At 40.4% G+C, this 23,547-nt stretch overlaps 1 protein-coding gene across 7 annotated transcripts in view; it reads left to right on the top strand.

Annotated features, from left to right (window-relative positions):
• Positions 1–23,547, top strand: part of ANKS1B (ankyrin repeat and sterile alpha motif domain containing 1B) — a 1,156,005-nt gene that overhangs the window by 1,096,829 nt on the left and 35,629 nt on the right. For 5 of the 7 annotated variants that reach the window (XM_059936736.1, XM_059936735.1, XM_059936734.1 and 2 more), the window contains 4 exons: positions 3,584–3,712; positions 5,628–5,699; positions 20,434–20,445; positions 21,565–21,651. In XM_059936736.1, the coding sequence (XP_059792719.1) occupies positions 3,584–3,712; positions 5,628–5,699; positions 20,434–20,445; positions 21,565–21,651 (300 nt within the window). The remainder of the gene's footprint in view (positions 1–3,583; positions 3,713–5,627; positions 5,700–20,433; positions 20,446–21,564; positions 21,652–23,547) is intronic. The other 2 variants (XM_059936737.1, XM_059936738.1) reach the window with 1 other exon arrangement.

Here is a 23,547-nt window from a genome sequence, read left to right as displayed (position 1 = left end):
TTATCTAGATACGAATGTACTATTTAACAAGAGCTAATACTGGGCTTCACAGTTGAAATTATTTTATATGCGAGGCAAAACCCCGTATTTGCTTTTTGGTCTCTACAGCTCCTCCGTATTATCACCACTCGACCTGTTTCCTCCATAGCTCATTCCTGCTGTAATTCAGCCTCCAAAAGGATGGAGACCTAAGGCACCCTTGTTCTCTGAGCACTTTTGTTTTTACTGTCCATCAACCAGGTGAAGCTGAATCCCACCCCAAGGATCAAGGCCACATCTGCCCTTTACAATAGAGTAATGAGGAGTCCATCCATTCCCACTGAATTAATTCCAAAGAGAAGAGTCAACAAGTACAAGCAGAGTCTTCTAAATATTCTTAGATCTAAGGTTAAAAAAAAATCAGTTGATGAATTTCCAGGAAGAAAGGAAAATTATATCCTTATAAATTCAATTTTAAGAACACTTTTCCCTCTGTTTGAAAACGAATTTCTGGAAATAGCACTAAGTCTGACAAAATTCAGTTTCTATTTCCAGAAAGGTAGATTCAGTCCCTGTAGGGAATTTTTAAAATATTTGGACTGGAGCAAAGTTTCTGGGCCTCAAAGAAAATAAAGTAAGGATTCTGTTTCTCTTCCCTATAATTATCTCCCCCCATTGCACGTGGGGGAAGTGTGTCAGATCACTCTGGATTCAAAGCAGTGGTTTGTGATTTCTGGACAAAGTGGAGTCATAGGAGAGCAGATGATGGCGCTGCCTAAACAGATTAAATGGAAGCACCACTGATTTCTTCAAGTGGTTATCAAATAAGAGATGGAAATGATCTCCAGACTGAGGTGCTGTATGCTGGGGCTTGTAATTCCCAAAATGGCTGCTGCGACGTCTGTGGATGATGTAAATATTTGCATCAGCATTCTGCTTTAAGTATATGTGGAACTCACATTGAAATTCAATTATACAAGTGCCTGAGTTAATTCAGCAATTAGAGAATGAGTTTGCATATGATTTGCATGCTTAATGTACGAACACCTCAAATGTCCCCAGAACCCCAGCTTCACCCCACCCATCCCCACCCCTACCCCCCAACCCTTGCCCCGCAACCCGTGGTACCCCCAGCTCCTGCCATGTCTGCTCAGGCTTTTTTGAAAACTGCCCATTGAGCTTGGCCAAGGTGAACCTCAGCTAAATGATGACAGGGCTAACGTGAAGATTGGATGCTTGGTTTGGGTTGTCACATCAGCGGACACTGGATCGAAGGATCTTTTGAGGTCAACCAGCTCCTTTTGTATCATTCCACGAAGTTGTGTGCAAACTTCTGTTGTTCCGTTAACAGTGTTACCTGTGACTTAAATGTACAACACCTGTTTGCTATGTTGTTGTTGCTTTATCAAGGGAGGGGGGAGAACAGGGGAGAAGGTTAATGGGGGGAGATTAGAGGATGATTTGCTAGATGTGGGGAGAGCTTTTAGTTAAGTACTCACAGCTGCATGTTTCCAGAGTTTTAACTGTTATTTAAAGGTTATTACACTCAGCTTCAAAAGAATATTGAAATTCGCATATTCTGCATTTTTAATTTTATACTAGTTTTTTTAAGAGCAAATCACAGCCAGTTGAAATAAAGACTGGAGAGATAATAAAGATCCAAACGTTTGAGAGAGAAGGAAAAGAAAAGATCAAAATAGGAAGTCAGAGGAAAACTTACTCCTAATTAATTAATTGCAATCAGTTATTGCTTTCACAAAATAACAGTTTGTATAAACATGAAGAAAAAACTCAAGAATGAGTCAGGGATGGGTCATAAAACATAGGATTTTTGTTTAAAAATGCTAAAGTAAATATTCCAGATAAAGCCTTAACAATATCAACAGACGGGAGATGGGAGAACGGAGCCCTGTGAGAGTAAATCAGCAACTAGAACGAAACTAACACAGAGTAGCTCAGGGCAGAGCGTAAGAGACGAGCAGAGGAGTTCTGACTGGTCACACACTCTGGTGAGAAGCCAAGGAGATAATACGAGGCTCACTTTGCTCTTACCGTGGTTGGGAGTCACCCATCTTAAGGAGAAAAGCTTCAGGCTCTCTGCTTCACGAAAAGGCTTGTGCATTCCTCTGCCTCTATGAAAAGGCCTTTGAATTCCTAAAGGGCTCTAGAATTCTTTTGTTTTTTAAAGTCAGTTAGAAATTTCCAGATGGCAAAGCCTATGCCTAACCCTTTCCAGAAATGACAGCCACCTCACATTCCTCCTAATGTAAGTCCAAACTGCACAGAAAAAAAAGTGGAATGGTAGTCCTCTTCCCCAAAACACACATCCTATTTAAGCTATTCCTGGAGACTTGGGGCTCTTAACCTTTTGAACTTTCTAAAGCATTTCAAAGAATTTAATGAAAGTTATGGATTTTTCCTCCCAACACGTACACCTACATCCAAAATCTGGCATTCTTATTCCAGACTTCTTGAAAATCCTCCTTAAGAAACCCGTTTGCCAGTACTTCTGTGGAACTTTATCTCTAGCCAAGGTTTTATTTGGTTTTGGAGCTCAGGAGACCTCTTTATACTCTTCCAGCTCCTGAGAGAGGTAATTTCTCATAACTCTGTAAGACCAACCAAATCCAGGTTAGAAGAGAGTGGCTTTGGAAATCTGCCTGTTGTCTAGTTTTAGTTATGTCCAACAAAGAACCGAATCTTGAGCAATCAGAATCTTTACGAGGGAAAAGAGCGAGAAATCTCCCAACACGGGCCTTTGACTTTATAGGTGCTCATACTAAACCATTACAGTAATAAAACATATCGAGGTTAACCTTATGGAAAATGATAATTAAAATGATAGAATGTCCTTCTGTCTTAGGCCTGTCTTAGTGGACATTTATGTACTATATGATACACCAGCATATGGGAATGTGCTTGTATTTGTGGTCAGGATCCTCAAGTACATGCGTATGCACGTATGACCAAACCTGGTATTTAAATATTTATTCTTCATTCATGCTTTAGGTTTTCTGAGGGAGGTAGCTGAGTATATCCAAGACAACCACAGTAGTATTGTACTGATACAAATGAATTCAGAGGAGGGAAACCAGGTATCATCCATTAGTACATTTTTCTTCTAAAATTCAGTTTAGTGTCACACCTACTGTATCTTTTCTCCAGAGATATAAAATTATTCAGAGTACATGGTACATGTCCTAACTGGGAACTGAAATCTATGGAACTGTGTATTCTGAATGCAAAAGCAATTCAAACTAAAAATTTCAAATAGTCAAGTTTAAAAACAGAAAAGTCAAAGATTGTATGTTCTTTTCTGTTGGAACAGAAAATTAGTAAATCATTTATGAATATCTTCATGTTTTATTTTAAAATTACTTAGCTTAGGGTGTCATTCTAAAAATAGAATAGGTCAACTTCTTTCATACCTCAAAAATTAACTCAGCTTTGGGAAATATGATGCTAAGACATATAAAGCCATAACAAACATATAATATACATTTGCACATTTACAGCACACAGGTATAAGATGAACTCAGGCCAGCTATAGGGAATGAACTTGGCCTACTGCTCATGTTACCTCTAGAATAAATGTAATTTTCAGACAGGAGACTGGGGAGAACCTTCCATTACCTTGCGACCTCCAAACGAAGCCACAGCCTCAACTCCAGTGCAGTACTGGCAACACCACCCGGAAAAGCTCATCTTCCAGTCGTGTGATTACAAAGCTTTTGTAAGTTACCCAGAATTCAGTACTTGGGTACCAGCAGGGATAGAGGGTGCATTTCTAACCTGTTTACTTTTATATTGAAGGTATCCCCAAATGTCCGTCACTGAAATTCCTAAAATGTTTTCCCCTTCTCTTTTTTCTTAAAGTAGCCTTCTCGCCACAGAGAAAGTCCAAATAAATAGAGCTTTATAACCCTTTTAATCTTGTAAGCTTAAGGTCTGTTTTGTCTTCTTATATAGTTGTATATTTTAAATTAAATGTGATAAACTGCTATCTTAAAATGGAAATGAGTATAAATACAGCACATATAGACGTTTCCACTTACACATCTCAAAACATTGGGTCTACTGCTCTATATAAATACCAGATTCTTTTCATTGTCATCATTTGGATTATATTACAGTACTGGGCTTTTTTTTTTTTTTTTTTTTTTTTGAAATGGGAGAGGGAATCAGGCTTAGCTGAGAATTGTGAATGATATGAACAGGTAAATGTTCAAAAGATACCATTGGTTTGGGGGCAGGTGGTTGTCATGACTGCGGCAGGGAAAGTGGCTGAACCCAGGACAGAGCATTGAAACTGTCTCTCTTAAAAATAAATGTTTCAATTAGGACAAAGTTTCCTGATACCTTAAAAGATAAGGATTTCACCACGATCATTTTCCTTGATTTGATGAAGATGTGGATGTTCTGATTATCTCACAGCAGTTTAGGCTTTTTTTTCATTTTGTGCTATCTGCACCTCTTTATATCTTGAAGCATTGGACTCATTTCAATAGCGGTCTTCCCAAAACTGTGGGATTGAAATGCCTCCCTCCTCCAAGGCTCAAATGCCAAATCCCTGAGCCTTTCTGAGCATGCCTTTCTTGGAAGGCTTTGACCAAACCCTCTGCTATTGTGCCCTTGCACAACCTCTTCAAGTCAGGGACCTCCCGGGTCGGTAGGACTGATTCCCAACCGAGTTTTTGCAGAGTGCCAGGGTCTCCTCAGTCATGTCAGGAAAATAATTATTTTAATGCACTCTTTTAAAAAAGACATATAGAGCTCTTTCTATTTTTTTAAGGGAATTAGAGAAAAATGATAAATGGAAAGAGCCCTGTTGAAGCTTCAAAAGGTTGAAGGGGAGTCAACTGATAGAAAGGCAAAATAGACATTTTGCTAAAAACTATTTGCCCCCCCAGCCAGAATTTGAAGCACGCGTGACGATTTGTACCAAGGCCGTATTGGAGCCGATCACCTAACAGCAAAGTGGTTGGTCATTCCTGGGAGGAGACATTCTCATCCTTCTCCTGCCCCATTCAGCCCCTCCAGTGTCAGTTTGCACCAAAGACTCAGCTCTCTGGGCTGTGGAACAACTGTGAATGACATTCCCCCTCCCCGCAGGCTCCCAGCCTGTTCTCAAGTGGATCAACCACAGGGCACACAGCTGTGAATGAAAAAGGTCCAAAACTGCATCTCTGCCTAAGAACAGCCTAACGTTAATTACCTATGCGGCCAACTAAATCCAAACGGGGGTGCATGTTTCTTAGCTTCTCAGCTGTCTCATACAACCCTGTAATTACATAGATAGTGACGTGATTTATTTTTGCAGACATAGCTGCCTCAAAAAAAAAAAGGGAAAACATTTTTAGATGCCCCCGTTTTGCAGTTAAATATGATCTGAAAGATGGCGTCTTTAGAAACTGCTACAGTTTTATTATAAAGAGCAATTTGCAGCTTTCAGAACTGTGCTTAATTCTGCTGCATTCTCTCTACATGTGCATTTATTTGTTAGGATTAGTTACTGTTAGTTTTTAAAAGTTATGCAGCAGCCTACAGCCAGGAAACCTGGCCAGTAGTACTTCTACAGTCTGCTTTTAAATTGCTACTCATATTTATATTCTGTTTTTCATAAATCGTTGAATTTTTTTGTATTTCAGTATTTAGGTTCTATGCTGATAAAAGAGCTCAGGGGGACAGAATCAACCCAAGATGCTTGTGCAAAAATGCGGGTAAGTTTGCCAAACAATTTTATTTCTAGTCACTGAAATACTAAGTACTGGCTGTGGATATAAATTGCCACTTTTCAGATTACTATTTTCTTCATCTGTTGGTCTGCTGAATCACATTGGTGTTATATAAAAAGGTGTTTGGGTTTTGTTCATGTTTTTATATTTGAGCTTATGTCACTGTAGTTTCAGCTGATGTCTATTTAATTCAGTTACTCTTATTTTTAAAGATTTAAAGTAATTTTATATACATTGATCATTCTCCAGATTAGGAGAAAAATGACCTTTAGTTTACTACAAGAAAATATTTTAAGCACCCACTTGACAGTCTGAGAATATTTATTGAAAAGACTGCCAACTAACTAAAAATTAACAAATGCAGAATACTGAGAGCATATTATAAAAAGCTAATAGTCCTTATGAGGCTTCTTAATTATTCATTTTTTAATGTAAGAAAAACATTCAACTCTGAGCTGAATCATATAAGGACACAATGTTGACAGAAATGGCAATTCCAAATGTCTGTGATTGGTGGCTGCTGGGTTCTGACGAGTCTGTATTAGCCAAACCGATTCTCACTCACACTACAGATCCATGTGACCTTTTTCTTTCATGTGTCCTTATTCTTCTTCCTCCATAGCAGATGTGTAGAGGATATGGTGATATCTGACTGATGATACAAATTAAGAATATCGGACATAGTCGGTATAGCAACTAATCAGGGTCAAATTTAAGATCATTAGCAAGTGAACCCTAACTTTTGTCATTTATTTTATATGAGCAGCTTTTGGTGGGAAATACTTAAAAGCATATAATTTAACAGTTACAAAGGTAAACATGTAATGTCCATTGCTCACGAAAAGCTAAATACATGTGAATCTTCATGAATTTGACAACTCAGTATGTAATCGTCATTTTAATATTTTGATCATTTCAGTAGCACAAAAACTGAAACAGTTATCCTTCTATTTGATGTAGTTATACTTAAATTGTCAGGACCAGTGAATCTTTATCCCAGGTACTGTGTTTAGATGAAAAACACTGTGACGCATGCAGGAACTCAAGTTCCAGTTCTGTTGCTGCTTACTTGCCTTAGGAGTCAGTTTTTAGTCATAATAATAATAACTGGTAGCATTTACTGAGTAGTTACAGTGTGCCAATCTTCTGTGCTGAATACTTTGAGTGTTCAGCTCATCCAGTCTTTACTACAAAGCTATAAAGATTAGTACAATTGTTGATCCCATTTTGCAGATGGAGAAACTGAGGCTTCGAGAGCTTAAATAACTTTCTCAAGGTCCGGCAGTGAATAACTTGCCAATCTGGGACTGGGTCTGTCTGACTCCAGAGCCCAAGCTTTTAACTACTACATTCACCTGCTTGTTCTGGGCCTCATTTTCTTAGACAGTAAGGACATTGGACTGGATGCCCATTAGGGTTCTTCCTGGTTTTATAATTCTGGGAATCTTGTATACTAAATATCTATCTGATCTAAATTATGTCACCAGTGAACAATAAGAAATGGGAAAGGTTTTCAATCATCAAGCCTCATAATAATTTTAGAGCTATTTATGAAGATGTCTAAGAAATTAATTTGGCATCTCTGACGTAATACATCTGAGTCCAGCCACTTCGATGTGGTAATGAGCACAAATAGCTCATAGAGCACACAGCACCATTTAAAATACACCAAATCTGTGATTTGAATTTCAATTTTTTGAAATTAAGTGGGTCTGAAATTCCATTTGGATAGCAATAGCAAAACCATTTTAATAGTCTCAGTGGAGAATAATTTAGTTAAATACTTGTCTATTGCTTAAAATGAAAAGGCCATCTATTTAGAAGCCAGTCTTCTGTTCTTTGGGGTGTTCTTCCAGTTTGCTGCCCTTGGTGTTTATTTTGGGTAGTTTACATGAAGATAATAACTTTATTGCTTCTTAGGATATCATAAACCCTTATTTCCCATCTTGATTAAATAAACATCAGTCTTTGATACAGTAGCTGAAGTTGCACGCACTGGATTCACCAGAGCCTTTCAAAACCAGAAGCGCAGATTTGATCTGTTATCTGGAACTATTGAATTGTGAATTAGAGCCCTCACCAACTAAAAATGGTGTGGATCTCAACTTGCAGTTAATGTTCAGTTTGAACCTCCAGTTGCTGTTTTCTCTCTTTTCAACATGGTTGCATTTCAGCCAAAAGTCCCAGTATAATCCAGTCTCCCCAGGGGAAATACTTAAGGGCACAGATGATCTTAAAATTGATATACCGTAATGTCACTGGGCCAAAGTATGGTGCACTAAAACTTTACCTGGTTTCCTCTTTCAATTCAATTGAAAAAATAAAGTTTTCAATTCAACAGTATGAATTTTAGCTGAAATTAAAATTTCTTCCCCAGTAAGAAGTAAATCAGTGTAGTTCCTTATTCTGAGAACTATTTCCTTAAATGTGTTTTGTTAACAAAGATGACTACAATTTGGCTCCTGCTGTCACTGAGTACAATTCAGTGGAGGAGGCCAACAGGTTAACATTAATGCTAGGAGTAGCAGAAGTATCACCATAGAGGTGTCTTCATGTTGCCATCAGGCGTGGTCTCCTAAAATCAGTTTATTGGGATTAATAACAGTTAACACTTGAGAGCTGTGGGCCAGGCCCTGCACAAGTGAAATGTACATTAATTCATTTAATCATGAGATAAGTATTGCTATTGTCCCCACTTTCCATATGGGGAGAAAAAGGCCAAGGAAGGTTAAGTAACTTGCCCAAGGTCACCCAGCCAGTGAGTAGTGGAACCAGGATTTGAACCCAGGCAGTCTAACTCCACCACCCACACTCGAATGCCCAGGCTGTACCACCTCTCACATGTGCCAGTGGAACGTTTATTGTCCTGAGTTTTAAAATAGCTGAAAAGGTGGATCATTTATGTTGATAAAGAAATCACTTTAGGAACCCTCAAAGAGTGTGTAAGATTAGTACCAACTAAATTAAACCATTTAGGTACAGACATATGTAGTAATTTGGGCTACATTCCAATGTACTAACATAAATAAAAATTTCAGGAGATTTTTTTTGCATCCTTAGCAACTATAAATATTTTTTTCCATAACACTTACTTTAACACGTTCAGTTTGCCCCAGCAGAAACCAAACACAGTTTTCCCTTCTCAGGTAGTCATGATTGGTTATTTTCTGAGTTTATATAAACCTGCTTATTCATCTCTAAGGTCCCATCAGTTCTGAAATAAAGATAATTCTACACTACTCTCCTGGTGTTCTATTATACACCTATTATTTCAATTAAAAATACACCATAATTAACTAACATGTGTGAGATGATAGTAATTCATATCATTCTACAATATGGAATCACTTCTCTCTTTGTTTATTCAGGTTAACCAGTCTCTTTCCTCTTCAAACTGTCTTAAGATTTTTTAATTAATAGACTTAACTTTTAGAGAAGTTTTGGGTTCACAAGAAAATTGGGCATAAAGCACAGAAAGGTCCCTCCATCACCACCACCCTCACAGTCTCCCCTATTACTAACATCTTGCATTAGTGCGGTACATTTGTCACAGTTATGAACCAATATTGATATATTATTATTAACTAAGGTCCATGGTTTACATTAGCGTTCATTCTTTGTGTTATACAGTGTTTTGGGTTTTGACAAGTGCATAATGTCATGTGTCCACCATTATGATACCGTACAGAATAGTTTCACAACCTAAAAATCCCCTGAGCTCCACCTACTCACCTCTTCTCTCTGCTGCTACCATAACGCCTGACAACCACTGACCTTTTTATTATATCCACAGTTTTGTCTTTTCCAGAATGTCATGTAGTTGGAATCATACAGTAGGTAGCCTTTTCAGAGTGGCTTCTTTCACTTAGCAGAATGCATTTAAGGTTCCTCTGTGTCTTTTGTAGCTCACTTCTTTTTATCACTGAGTAATATTCCATTGTATGGATGTACCACAGTTTGTTTATCCATTCACCTATTGGAGGCCATCCTGGTTGTTTCCAAGTTTTGGCAGTTATGAATAGAGCTGCTGTAAACACTTTTATGCAGGTTTTCATTGTAAGATTCCCCCCGTCCCCGGAAGAATTATCTTCTGAATTGTGTTTAGTGAAAAAGAATCAATAGAAACTTGCAAGAAACCCTGATCATTTTTTAAGTAAAATTGCAGTTTTTACCTTATCTTTTAGAGTTTTTTTTTTTTTTTTTTTAATAAAAGCCTATGAGACTATCCATGTCTTGATACTGAGGCATACTTTTAGGAAGAATAATTTCTATGAATTATTTTGCACCTTAGTGGTACAACTGGGCTGCTTATTTCCTTTCCCATGACAGCTTTACAGACATGTCTATTTAAAATTAAAAATTTAAAACATATTAGTAATATATGAGGAGTTGTAAAAGGTATCCATTTAATCTGAACACATTCATTTAGTGCTGCCTTTATGTTCCTGGTTGGGTTTTCCAGCTAGATTTGTGCTCAGAGCAGAGTCTTCCTTTCTAAAAGGATTCCTGAGAGGAATCCTAGCTCTGCGGTCCTGAATACAATGCTACCCTAACATATTCCCCACAGAACATGGAACCTTCCCTCTGTCACACCTCACATCACACTGTGTGACATCTGGGTACGCCTGCCCTGCGCCCCTTAGAAGGCAGGAACCGTGCGTGCTGTATCCCCAGGGTCTGCTGTATAATAGCTACCTTAGGAAGTAGCTGTGATGGTTCCATAAAGTAATGCCTGTGAAAGGTCTAGCTCAGTAAAATCTTAAAACACATGACCTCTTCCTCCAAACGCTGGAAAAACAAGTAAATTGATGGATAGATTTGCTTTGGATTATTTCATTTGTTTTTCCACACCTCTGACGGGGTCCTTACCCTGGTTTTCTATGTATACAGTATGTAAGAGAGTATTCAGAAACTTAGGGACCCTGCACTCTTCTTTCCAGTTTTTAAAGGCCATTGCCAAAAGCGAGAAAAAACTGAAGGAACACTGTAGATACGATGTTATATGTAATCTTGCATTTCATATTTAGGGGAGGTAATTTGTTCCTAATTCTATTGGGAGTTGCTTCTTTTAACTAATGTGTCCACAGGACTGAACTTTACAAAGCAATAAATAGATTGCTTGGGCCTTTCAGTTCTCTTTGGCATGATTAGCTCCCACTTCAAGATTCCAAGAGGTACAATGTTTGGTGAAATGAGGGATTTGTTCTGGCAACAGGAGGTCCTACTATTCCATTTTACCTCCCTAGACTTACTCATACCCCATCCCCTAACCCTGAGTTTTGCCCCAGGGAATATTTATCACTAATATATAGCACTCTGTCACTTGCCTCATTAAATATACCATAAGGAAACATCTGCTACTGTAAGAGGTAGGCCATTCTATTCAATTTAATACTCTGAAATCTGACCTTCCCTAATCCCATAGTTGACGGTTAGAAATGTTCACAGGTGTCACAGGTGTTTGCGTTCAAGGACATTTCCCTAAAAAAAAAAAAAGAAAACAAAAGAAAAAGAAATATCTGTTCTCAACTATAATAAGGTAGAAATCGGCCTTTCTGATGTAAGAAAGGAAATATTTTAAAATTATGTTTAAGTCAGGAATAAGCAAATCTTCCAGTGTACTTCGGTTTTGGAACCTCTATTTCCCAAAGGGCTTAGACAGTTTCACCATGGTTCGGACTTCTTGTTGAGTCTGTTCCCTTTAACTTTATATGATATTTAAACTTTTAATCTGGAAGCAATTCTGAAGTTGAATTTTAATATAGATTTCCAGATAATCGTCTGTGCCTTGGTTGAAGTGTGAAGAGCATCTTTTTTCTGTGCTTGCAAGGAAAGAAATTAATGGCAGAGAATGGATTGGAAAGCTTGAAGAAAGGTAGATTTTAGAATCAGGTGGAAATGTTAAATTAAGAGGCCTCTTTCCTTAGGAGAGGCTCAAACTGAAGTCATGTTTAGTCCTTCTGTCCTCATACAAATCCCTTCTATGAGGAATTGTCATTTTCAGAAATAATTTCAGGGACTACTTCTTAGGAACCAGGCTGGGAAAAAAACCTATAAACAACTGTTTTTTAAAAGTTTCTGTTGCCCAAGTTTCAGGGAAGAATCAAGTTTTATCTTTCACTCTCTCAAAAGTACTGCACAAAATAAATACAGGTCTAAGCCTGTAAGGTAAATACAGGTCTAAGCCCTTGAATGTGGTGTGTGTGTCTGTGTGTGTGTATTAATATAGCAATACACACAACGAAACAGCTGCCCTTCTAACCCCTGTCACTGTGCTTTGCTCGTGTGTACTTTTTGCTTCGTGAGTATTATATTTTCCTAGGAGTCTTCCCAGTGGAACACCAAACGGTCCCAATCACCTTATCCCATATCATCTTCATACCCCAGTTCTCTTTACTTTTTATTTTTGTTTTTATTAGTCTCGTTACTGGCTTTTCTCCCAGGTGACACCCTCACTGCTCCACATCACTGAAAGATGTCATGCGCCTCTTCTGTCTTTAATTTCCACTTGTCTGAAGCTCTCTTTCTAAACATAGGGAGTCAGTTGGTTTTGGTTCAGATATGTTGTTCTGCTGAACATTCACTGTGGCAACCACCATTTCACTGCAGTCCGAGCATGTTCCGCAGAGATTATTCAGTTACGCTGACAGATTTTGATTTTACTTCTGCCCTCCTTTGCCAGTGGGGTGCTGTGCTTTGAAAAGCTAAGCGAAAGCATTAATCCTCAGAATAACAGTAATAGCCCAAATCTATTGATGTTCACTACATACTAGGCACTGAATTATGTCATCTCACAGCAACTCCACAAAGGAGATGCTATATAAACATACCCATTTTACAGATGAAGTAACTAAGACAAAGGGAGGTTAAAATACCTAGCCACATAGTTTGAAAAGGGTGGAGCTAAGACAGGAATCCAAACATACCCTCCTGTGCTCTTACTGTAGTGAGTAGAGGAGGCCCTGGAGGAAGGAGCTTATCATTGGGTTCCTTCAAAAATTCAGGGTGACACCACACACACACACACACACACACACACACACACACACACACACACATAACTCTGAAGCTGTACTTAAATGTGATAGACTGAAAAAGTCCCTGTGTTTTGCACATGTTTACAGTTGACTTTTCTAACTTAAAAAATCTTAAATTTTTTAAACTTTACATTTGCTTCTTACAAAAGCAGTACACATTCATTATTATTCAACTTTCAAATAGGGATATAGAAAAGAGAAATAAAAACAACTGTAGTTTTACCACCCAGAAGTGGTAAACACCCCTCTGTTAACACCTCGTTTGTACGTAATCCTCCAGACTGATTAGTTATGCATTTATAAGCATCACTTTTCTACAAAAAATGGAAGTATTCTGAGCCTGTTTATAATCTATTTTTAAGTACAATATATTTTGAAACATTTTTATTCCAATAACTATTCATCCCCAATATTATTTGCACTGGTTGAACAATATTCCAATCCATAACTGAACCAAACTTATTTAACCAGTTCCCCTTTCTGGTCATTAAGTCATTTTCAATTTTTTCCAATTATAACCAATACTATGGGTAACATCCCTATACCTAAGTCTTTTGCAGCTGGTCTGATTATGTCTTTAGAATAAACCACTAAATGTAGAATGACTGGGTCAAAGAGTATACACATCTTGAAACTCTGGGTAAGTATTGCCAAACTGCCTTACAAAAACATTGTTCCAATTTATACTCCCAGAAGCAGTCCAAGAAGACGCATTGATGTTTGCTTGTCACACCTCTCAGGGGCATAACTTAATATCTTGGCTGTGTTCCTAGTTGAGGGTGAGCTGGGGAACTTTTACGAGAAAACATACATCTCCAGCGTGACCTCTGGGCTTATCAGCTCTATCTGGTCAGCATCTATTCTGGACATAACTCTAGAATCTGTCTTCAGGACCCAAACTCTTTATTTTATGTGCAGAGTGTTTTATACTTTCACAGTCCCCGAGGAACCAAGGGTGAATTAAATAATACTTGTTAATTGTTCTGAAGACCAAGAGCTGCAGCTAACTGCTAACTAAGGATTTTTGGAAATCACTTGTCAAGTGGAGCATAGTGTGTTTTGATAAATTAATGTCTCTCTGAATTAATGTTAAGATGCGGTACAACTGAGTCTATATGTACAGCAGCAGAGAACAGTTCTGACAGTGACTTTCAATCATATTGATCAACTGCATCTTTAGAGCAGAAGTTCTCAAAGTGTGGCCCCCAGACTGGCAGCATCAGCAGCATCTGGGAACTTGTTAGAAATGCAGAATCTTAGGCCCTACCGCAGACTTACTGTCTCAGTCTGTTTGGGCTGCTGGAACAAAAATACCGTATACTGGGAGAAACTTATTTCTCATAGTTCTGGAGGCTGGGAAGTCCAAGATCAAGGCACTGGCAGATTTGGTATCTGGCGAGGGCACTTTTCCTGGTTCATAGATGGCCGTCTTTTCACCATGCCCTCCTGGCAGAGGGGGCAAGTGAGCTCTTTCAGGCCTCTTTTATAAACACATAATCCCATCCATGAGGGCTCCACCCTCATGCCCTAAGCACCTCGCAAAGGCCCCACCTCCTAATACCATCACATTGGGCGTTAGGGTTCAACAAATGAACTTTGGGGGGATGCAAACATTCGGTCTGTAGCGCTTACTGAATCAGAAGCTCTAGGGGTGGCACCCAACAGTCTGTTATTTACCAAGCACTCCATGTTATTTGAATGCTCTCGAAAGTTTGAGAACCACTGCCTTGGTCCACTGGGCATTCCAGTAAGGCTGCTGTGTAGATAGGCTATCCTGGTAGAACATTCTGCCACAGCGCCTGGATACCAGCCAGGGCCAGAGGAATAGAGATAGAGGGCATTGCTTTGTGCCATGCAGACCTGGCCAGGGTGTGTGAGTTGCTCCGCAGTACAATAGCCGAGTCTTATGCCGGAGGAGGAGTTTGAATGGCTGCTGCTTGCCCACTGTCTGTTCTTGTCACGTGGCCTTACTTAGGCTCTGTATTCGCCCAGCCTTTGGGTCAGAGTCCTTGTGACCAGAAGAGCCCTTGAGAGGTCATTTACCCTCATTTTCCAGCCAAATGAGACTTACCCCTAAGTCATTAGGGACAGATGAGGGAAACTATTATTAAAGACCAGATGGAGAAACTTCCAGCTGTCCCTAATAATCATTCTGTCCTCTCAAGAAGTCTTCTCATCTCACTGCTTGCAGTTTGAGCCAGTTTCCTTTTGCCAAAACGAAGTCCTAACCCTTCCCTCCTTGAAGCTGAACCTTCCCTCCTTGAAGCTTAACTTCACAAGATCTGTGGCACGTTTGCCATGCCATAGGAATCTCTTGGTGCATCTCTAGTCACATCCATGGTTCTCCTCCAAGTTCTTCAAAGCCCTCCATGCCTGGTTCTGAGTACCTCGGCTTTCTGAAAAGTCTCCTGTTTTCTCCATGTGTCGAGAGGCTGAGACAGTGGTTCTTCTTTATAAAACTGGCTTCTTCCTCGTTACTGTACATTAATTCATTTGCTCATTCCTTTAACAATCATGGATTTCAGCAGCCTTTAGATCAAACCCTATGAAATTGCTGATATTTAGCCATTTTTGACCCTTAAAAATGGCAGCTTCATAGGGTTCACCTGAGACCATGGGCTAGTCATTATAAGCGAGACAAATCGAGAAAGGTGTGGGCCGTCCTCAGGTGCATGAGGGGAGCAGACAGCCCCACCCCAGAGCGGCGGACGCCGAGGGATGGCAGAGGCTCACAGAGCAGGCGGGGGAGCAAAAGGAAAGGCGTCCTGTCAGCTAGGAGGCCAGAAAGTGACTCTGGAACTGAGCTTTCCCCAGAAAGTGAAAGGGTAAGAGTTCATTTTAAATGGCTGATTTGCGGTCTGTGTTTTCTCTCTTAATAATCCCCGCAACGTAGCTGGTTTTGCTGCATACAAAATCACCACAATATTGCTTTTTTGGTGTATTTTTTTAATCATTTGAAAGTCACTTGAGGCTACCAAACATAATTGTTTGATCCTATTTTAATTTACTTGCTGAAACTGAATATAATAAGTGTTGAAACTAAGGAAAATATTATATGGCAAAATTAATAGTTATGACTCAGCACTGAATATCTAACTAGAAAGCGTTCTCAGGGTAGCCGTGTGTAGGTTAAAATATGCTCTAAGTTGGATGGCAGTAGACCATTGGGAAATCTGTTCCAGTCTGTGCTTAAAATACCCTGGCAATTATCGGGGTATTGTAAGAATGAAGGGTCGGTGACCTCCTCCCCGTGGACTGCCTCACCCTTTTTCCTCTCTGTGCTGATTACTGGGCACAATTGATTCCTGTGAAGGGCGTAAATGTCACTTTGGACTCAAGCCCAACATTACAGCTCACAACTGAAGTGCTTCCACTCCCTGTTATAAACCTCTTTGCTCTCATTCACACTTGTGAAAGTCCTGCTCTGAGCCGCAAAGGTCCCTGCAGTCTCACAAGGATATTCTCATACTGTTGATTCTGCATTAGAAAATGAGAAACTATTGATATTTTCAGGGTGTGCTGTAAGGCTAGAACAAAAGCTCAATGGCAAATTCTTACTTGATACAAATATTCCAAGCAAATTAATTTGTAATTTAAAAGGAAAAGAAAAAAGATGGTGAATTTTTGGATTCGCCAAGGTTGATTCATTCCTTGGTGAATCCAAAAATCCCTCTTGAAAAAAAAAAAAAAAAAATAGCTCCGAAAGTGTTCAGTTACTTTTCTTATTAAGAACAATATTTCGGGTGTCCACCTCCAGATAGAAAATTATGATCCCTGTTCTGTATGATGCTTAAAAACAATATAAATCCAAGTGCTAAATAAAGGACTGGCTTTAAATTGAAGATTCAAAAGTTGCATTTTATTTTAGGTTTCAGAAATGTAACATCTCTATATAACTAAATACTGTTTCTCTTAGAATAATAAAAGGATGATCATCTTAATTTGGGAAATTGTGAAGAAAATACAATGGAATACCACTGTATTCTTTCAGCGTTCAGTGGGAGAACAAGATGCTGCAAATGTTAAGTTAATTTGGCGCATTACCCGTATGTAGCTGATTAGGTTTGCAGAGGTCCTCGTTACAAATTAGTCTCTCCTGTGAAGCTGGCACTGAAGGGAGGGGATTTGAGGACTCCGGGAAACCTCAGAAATTCCACAGAGTGCGGCATAGTAAAAAGCAACTAGAAACAACAGGCAACCACAAAAGAAAGTTTGCCCGGAGAATTTTACTGAGGAAATGGGCCTGAAGAAGAGAATTCTGTTTATACAAATAAATAAGGCTTCAATGTTTAACGTACACATATGGGAGTATTCACCATCCAGAAACACAGCAAAGCATGAAGATAGGTCATAGAAACCAAGCTGCCTGAGAGCAGATGCTTGTAACGTGAGCAGTGGTGTCCAGGCTATGTGCCTTCGTCCCTGGGCAGGAGAAGAAGAAGGTGGTTACAACACTGAAGAGAAGCTGGGGAGGGTGGGACTTCAGCTGCCTGGGATCAGGCTGAAGCGCCGAGCTCGCATTTTGATATCTGAAAAGCCTTCCTAAAATGAAGCGCTTATTGGATTTCTTGCCTCCCTGGTTAGCCAGTGAAGACTCAGTATATTTACCTTCTTTCTGTGCGCTTTCATCTTTCATTAAAATTATGTGTGAATAGACCTCTCTAAAGCTCTGTAAAGTACACCATCAGAAAATCCTCTAGATTCTAGAGTCCAGAAAGAGGTTGGATCCGTATCTCTTGTAGAAATATAATTGCCCTAACAGAGGTGCATTACCCTGAAGACCTCCCACAGCCCCTTTGAACTCTGTGGCTGCCAGATCCATCTTCTTCTTATCTTGACTCAGTGGAAAAAGAAGCAGTTTGGGCTGCAGGTTGGAACCTGTGGCCACCCCCAGTACCGCCATTCCTAGAGGCCGGTGCACAGCCTGCATCGTTGGGACCCCAGTGCGGCCTCCAGTTAGGAAAGCAGGGGTTCTTGCCACCCACGAAAGAGAAAGAAATGACCATCCTTTATCTTTTCTTCTTTGTTCACCTTGGCTGGACATACGATGTGAAATCTTTGTATCAGGACAGAAATCACCGCGGATGCCCTCATTTCAGCCTCAGAGCCTGTGTCCTGACCTGCCTGTCTTTCTAGCTCTCTGCTCCCCCTCTTGGCATTCATCGCACAGTGTTCTTTTCTGTGTCTGCTGTCACCATTGTCCTGAAGCTGCTCTTGATAAAATCAGCAACAAATTTTTCTACTTGCCCAAAGCAGGGGTTCCACCCAGTAAAAGTAGCAGCCACTCCTCTGTGTGCCAGCCGCTGTGCTAGGCACAGATTTTTAGGCCTTTTTAGTCCTCCTGGCATCAGGCACTGCTCCCACCTTCTAAGGAATCTTGTTGACTTGGGATACTGCTGTCAGGTTTCAGGTTCCTTCATCGACTCTTCGTACCCATTTCTTAAGTATTAACCATCCCCTGAGGGGTGATTCTTATACCTCCTCTAGTTCACTCTCTGAGCCACTTTATCTGCTCCCATATCCTCAGCCACCCCCGCAATGTAGTTGGATTTCCAGATCTGATTCTTATTTCCAGTTTCCTGCTGGACATCCCCACCTGATTATCAAACTGATAATCACATTCAAGAGGGTTTCATGCAAAAGCGCATTCCCCTCCAGTGTTCCTTACCTCGGCTGATGGCCTCTTTGTCCGCGGCATCCTCCCGCTCGCCCATCTTCTGTCCGGATCAGTCAGCAGATCCTCTTGATTCTTCCTCATCAGAGTGGTGGCTCCCCTTCCATTCTCCAGAGCATCCACTGCAACTCAGGTGCTTAGGTTCTCCGTTGAATTTACACCACAGCTTCCTGCCTCCCTGCGTTCAGCCTCTAGCCGTTCCAGGCCGTCCAAGCACCAGAACCATCTTTCTGCAACAGAGATCTGGTCCCTACTTAAAAGCTTCCAGTGGATCCCAGCTTGGTGGAGTAAGTCACAGTCTTCCAAACCTATTGTACCAGCCTCATCTCCCACCAGTTACCCAAACCCACTATGTTATTTCTCGTTTCCAGATGTGTATGTGTGTGTTGATTGTGCGGCTGAAACAGCCTCTGTGTCCTCTTCTGCCACATGGAAAATTCCTGTCCAACCTTTAAGAGCCAGGTCAGTCACCCCTAGAAGGCAGCCGGTGTTGGTTGAATGAATGGACGAGGACCCGCCCACTCCCTCTGCAGAGTGAGGCTCTTCCTGCTCGGCACTCTGGAAGGTTCTGTTCACGTCTCTGTCACATTTGTCAGCATTAGCGTTGTAGCCGCTCTCTGTATCAGGCCAGGCCAGGAATGCTGATGTGTACTTCGTGTGCTGCTGCTTCCTCTCCCTCTCCCATGGCAGACGTCGTTCCCAACCCTCCTTACCACGGAGCCCAGACAGAGGCTCAGAATCCTTCTCAACACAGCACTAGACGACCACTTTCAGCAGACCGGAGTCTGCACACAATCTGAGGTCTGGGTGACATCCCCCGAAGAAGACTCTGCATTTTTCCAGCACATGGGCCACCTACCTAGTATAACCACTCAATTGCTGAATGAATGACAAATGGGTTCTTCTCTTTTCTTTAGGGGGTTTTTCTTGATACTACATGAAATGTTGGTATTTTAACCTTAGGTTACGTGTATATTATTTCATGTTACAGATAGATCTGTCCATGAGAATGTATTCACAGCAAGAGATGAGCGAGGTGATTTGTTGAAACCCATTGTTACTCTCTGCAAAGAATTCTTCACACACACACACACACACACACACACACATTCAGTCCCCCAGACCACTGCCTGTTCCTGCCCCCTCTCTCTTTACAGATTCAGCCCACGGCCTTGCCTTACAATCAGCACGCTGCATGTTATTTCCTCTAGCTTTGCCTTCACTTTATCTTGTACATTGTTAAGAGTTGGTTGGATAAAGCATTAAAAAAGCTAAAAGTATCTATCCTTACATTCCAATTTCATAATATCTCTTTTTGGCAATCACAAAAGAAAACTGGTGAGTCTGGGTAATTTTAAAACTAGTTAAAAAGCACTTTGAGGGAGCTGCTTTTTTCTATACTGTATGAAACAATTAATATTAAGTAGTAATACTCTCAGTAATCCATTTTCTTTATCTTTGACGCGGATATAGTAGCTATCAAAAAGATGTGTCAGAAACAACCAGGAAAATGTGAAGCACCTTCTCCATGGCTCAAGTGAAAGATGAAATATAATTACCATTATTGAGTTCAATGAGTTTCATTCACACTATCCAACCTTCTTTCATTCTGGTCCCATTTTCAGAGTTTAAAAATGGAAAATGGGTAAGAGAAATGAAGAAATCAAGAAAGTTCATATTTTTCTCGGTTTCCTTAATATACATAAGACAGCTGGTTGTGGAACACAAAGCAGAAGCTTCTTGCGTGTCAGTCATAATAAGACTGTGCAATGTAATGAGCGGAACGATGAGAGAACAGTAAAAGCAGAGGAGAGACGGTCTGGAAAAGCCTGCAGTAATCTCTAAAATAACAGTTTCACTGCATCAACATATTGTCTGTAGAGCCTATTCTCTTTACTGTTTAATGAGTCTGTGCTGTCTGTGAATTACTGAAATGGTTTCCTCTCACCTTCTTATGTATTTTCTCTCCTATTATGTTCTCACCTGTCTTGTCTGGAAAATCCATCAGGCTAACTGTCAGGTAGGTTCTTCTTGATGTTTAATGTGATTATTAGGAGTATCCACAGCAGGAAATGAAGTAAACAGACTGTGAGTGACCTGTGATGAATGATGAAACTAACCAGAAAAGGCAAATGCTAAATTACAGAGAAACTTTTTGCAGATGCATGAAACCGTAGAAGCTGCAAACTGTGAGCACATTCAGCCGTTGTGAACATCTGTCCTAAGAGCTTAGCCTAAGGGGTCACAGCAGCTCTAAATGGTAAAGTAGGTTGCCTGGACTGTCCAGTTTTGCTGTGGCTCAAAATACAGCCTGCCCCCAGAGGGCTCAGTTGTCATGGAGTGGTATTATATCCTATGTGGCCATGAGCAATTCTGCTGTAAACTATCAGCTTTTATAGATTTGGCCAGGTCCAAGAAAAATTCACAACGATGTTTTTTTTTTTTTTAAAGAGCTTTTTGATGTGTGTGGACCATTTTTAAAGTCTTTATTGAATTTGCTACAATATTGCTTCTGTTTTTATGTTTTGGTTTTTGGGCCGCGAGGCATGTGGGATCTTAGCTCCCTGACCAGGGATCAGACCCACACCCCGTGCATTGGAAGGCAAAGTCTTAACCACTGGACCGCCGGGGAAGTCCCCACAGTGATGTATTTTAAATCCCTATTTTAAGTACATATTTAGGCACGCCTTGTGCCTTGAAGAAAGAGAGAGACTAGGAAGAAATGGGGAGAGGTGGCATGTATTTTGTTAATGCTAAACTCATCCTTAGAGTTCACTCTGACATGGCTTAACTCTAGTCAAAAGAATAGTCGTTTGAAATTGCATAGGGGACAGAGCTGTTCGTTTCTCCCCTTGGTGTCAGGGAAAGGGCGTATTCCTTCACCCACATGAAGCAGCAGAACAAGCTCTTTTTAGATCCTCAAGTGCAAAACAGATACTTTATAAACCCAAACCATAGTAGCTAAGCCCAGGAGGAGAGAGACATACATTTAAATTAGAGTGTGTTTGGTGTGTGTTTGATGTGTGTGTGTGTATTGTTTTTAACTTGAGCTCATTTTTATCTTTCAAGAGAAAAAATTATGTGCTACAGTTGCCATGGAACACAGACTGCTCTAATAGCTTTCTAATTTTAATTTCAGAAGTCTACAGAGCAAATGAAGAAGGTCCCTACTATTATTCTTTCAGTCTCTTATAAAGGAGTCAAATTTATTGATGCAACAAATAAGGTGGGTACCGCACCTCTCTTTGGTTTAGACACCAGGTACAGTCCTGAGTAAATGATCTAAAATCCTTTGCTTCCCATCATACCCAACATCCCCCATTTTAATCACTCCTCACCCCTGACCTTCATGTTCCCTAAACGCAACTGTATACACACACACACAAAGAGGGGCACATTGCATTTGGGGGCTTGATCTAGGATTCCTACACATATTTTGCTTTCACTTTTCCATGGTACCTTCCTTAGTAGACTGTGGCCACTCGGTATCTGGCATGTCCCTTTGGATCCAGAGAATATTAAAACAGAAAAAAAATCATGTCTAGTGTGAAAATGTACCAGTGTCATCATTCCTCCATCAGAGGAAGTGTTACCAGGTGAAGGGCTAGAACATTTGTCTTATCATTTCTCCAGAGATAGGCCTGTCCTTTCTTTTGATGTATGTAATGAATACCTAACACAAGGAACCCATGCTCTGGCGTTTACATCATATAATTGCATTTTGTTCTCAACTATTGAGATGGAAGAGAGGGTTCCAACTGTATTATTTTCTTAAGAGAGACAATCAGAAAAGAAGCTCAGGCCGTGCTGTGACTCTGCAGTGACGTTGTGCTCACCGTGGGAACAGCTTGTGGGCCCTAAGGTCGAGTGTAGACATCTGGGTTGCATTTTACTTAAAAAGTGTCCTTCTTGGCAAAGATGACAGTGCAGGTGCTAGACTAGAAAACTCAGGTATGACCACCCTCACCCTCCATAAATTCAAACCTGACTTGCTCCTCCTCCAAAACCCCCAAGTCCTGCATTTCAGTCTTACATCCTTCCAACCAATAAAGTGTAGAAATAGGGGAAATGAGGTGATGCCCATTGGTAAACACCATTTGTTTTCTGGACTGCCTATCTAGTCCTCCCAGCTGGACCCACTCCATTCTGGAGAAAGGAAACAGAAGTCATGAAACAGGTGAATTTAAACAATGGAAACTTAGGACCACGGCAACTGGATTTAGATCCAGGGAAACGTCCCATGGGCAGTGACTCTTGACCATCTATAATAAACCTGATCATCTGATTCCACCAATTCAAAGCCTTCCCGATTTGTTTTCTGTAATGAAGATTGCTACGTCAGCAGTCAGATAAGCCCAAGCTCCCCAAGTCTACTTAGAACAACCCCCCAGGTTTAGAAGCAGTTCTGAAACTCAAGCAGAAAGCTGATAACTCAGCCTCATCATGCTGGTTGATGATATCCAAAGCACACTCAGAGTCAGATAGATGCCTTACGTGGAATGATGCTTCAACCCGGCAATATGTCATTGACAGTTACAGCTGTCAGATTACAGTTATGGAAACTCTGATCAGAAAAATACCAGTTGATTTGCTTTTTTATTTCTTGGAAGCAACTTTAGTTGCTGGTGCACAAACTTCCTTTAGCCCTAGGTTATAGTCAGTTGGCTTTAAAAGTTTCAAAACTTCATGGAACTCTGACTGAAGATAGCATTGCTATCACTGTATCTAAATTTCAAGAAAGGCTTTGGCATTTGGATTTTTTTTTTACCTAACCTGGAGCAACTGTCTCTACCCCATTTGCACTTGAAAACCATGAATGGCAATATGTTATCAGCTTTTGAGTTTGACACTCTCTTAGATTAACAACCATAGCAGGCTTGGATTCTGACAGTTTCTGAACAAGTGGTATTTGCTCTGAGAAGTTTCCAGAGTCTTAAGGCTGGTGGTATGACTGGGTGTGTCTGTATTAATTGCATCCTCTCTAACCCACTCTCCACCATCAGAGGAAGGAGAGAGCGCTGTCGGCTCTGTGGCATTTTGCTTACAGACACATCAAGGGCTGTAGATCTTGATCTCCCAGACTTTGAGGAAATGCTTCTGCTTCAGTCGCCAGTACTTAGAT

This window comes from Balaenoptera ricei, chromosome 10, assembly GCF_028023285.1.
Source record: "Balaenoptera ricei isolate mBalRic1 chromosome 10, mBalRic1.hap2, whole genome shotgun sequence".
NCBI lineage: Eukaryota > Metazoa > Chordata > Mammalia > Artiodactyla > Balaenopteridae > Balaenoptera > Balaenoptera ricei.
The sequence above is the reverse complement of the archived record's forward strand: the minus strand, read 5'-3'. Positions and strand labels throughout refer to the sequence as shown.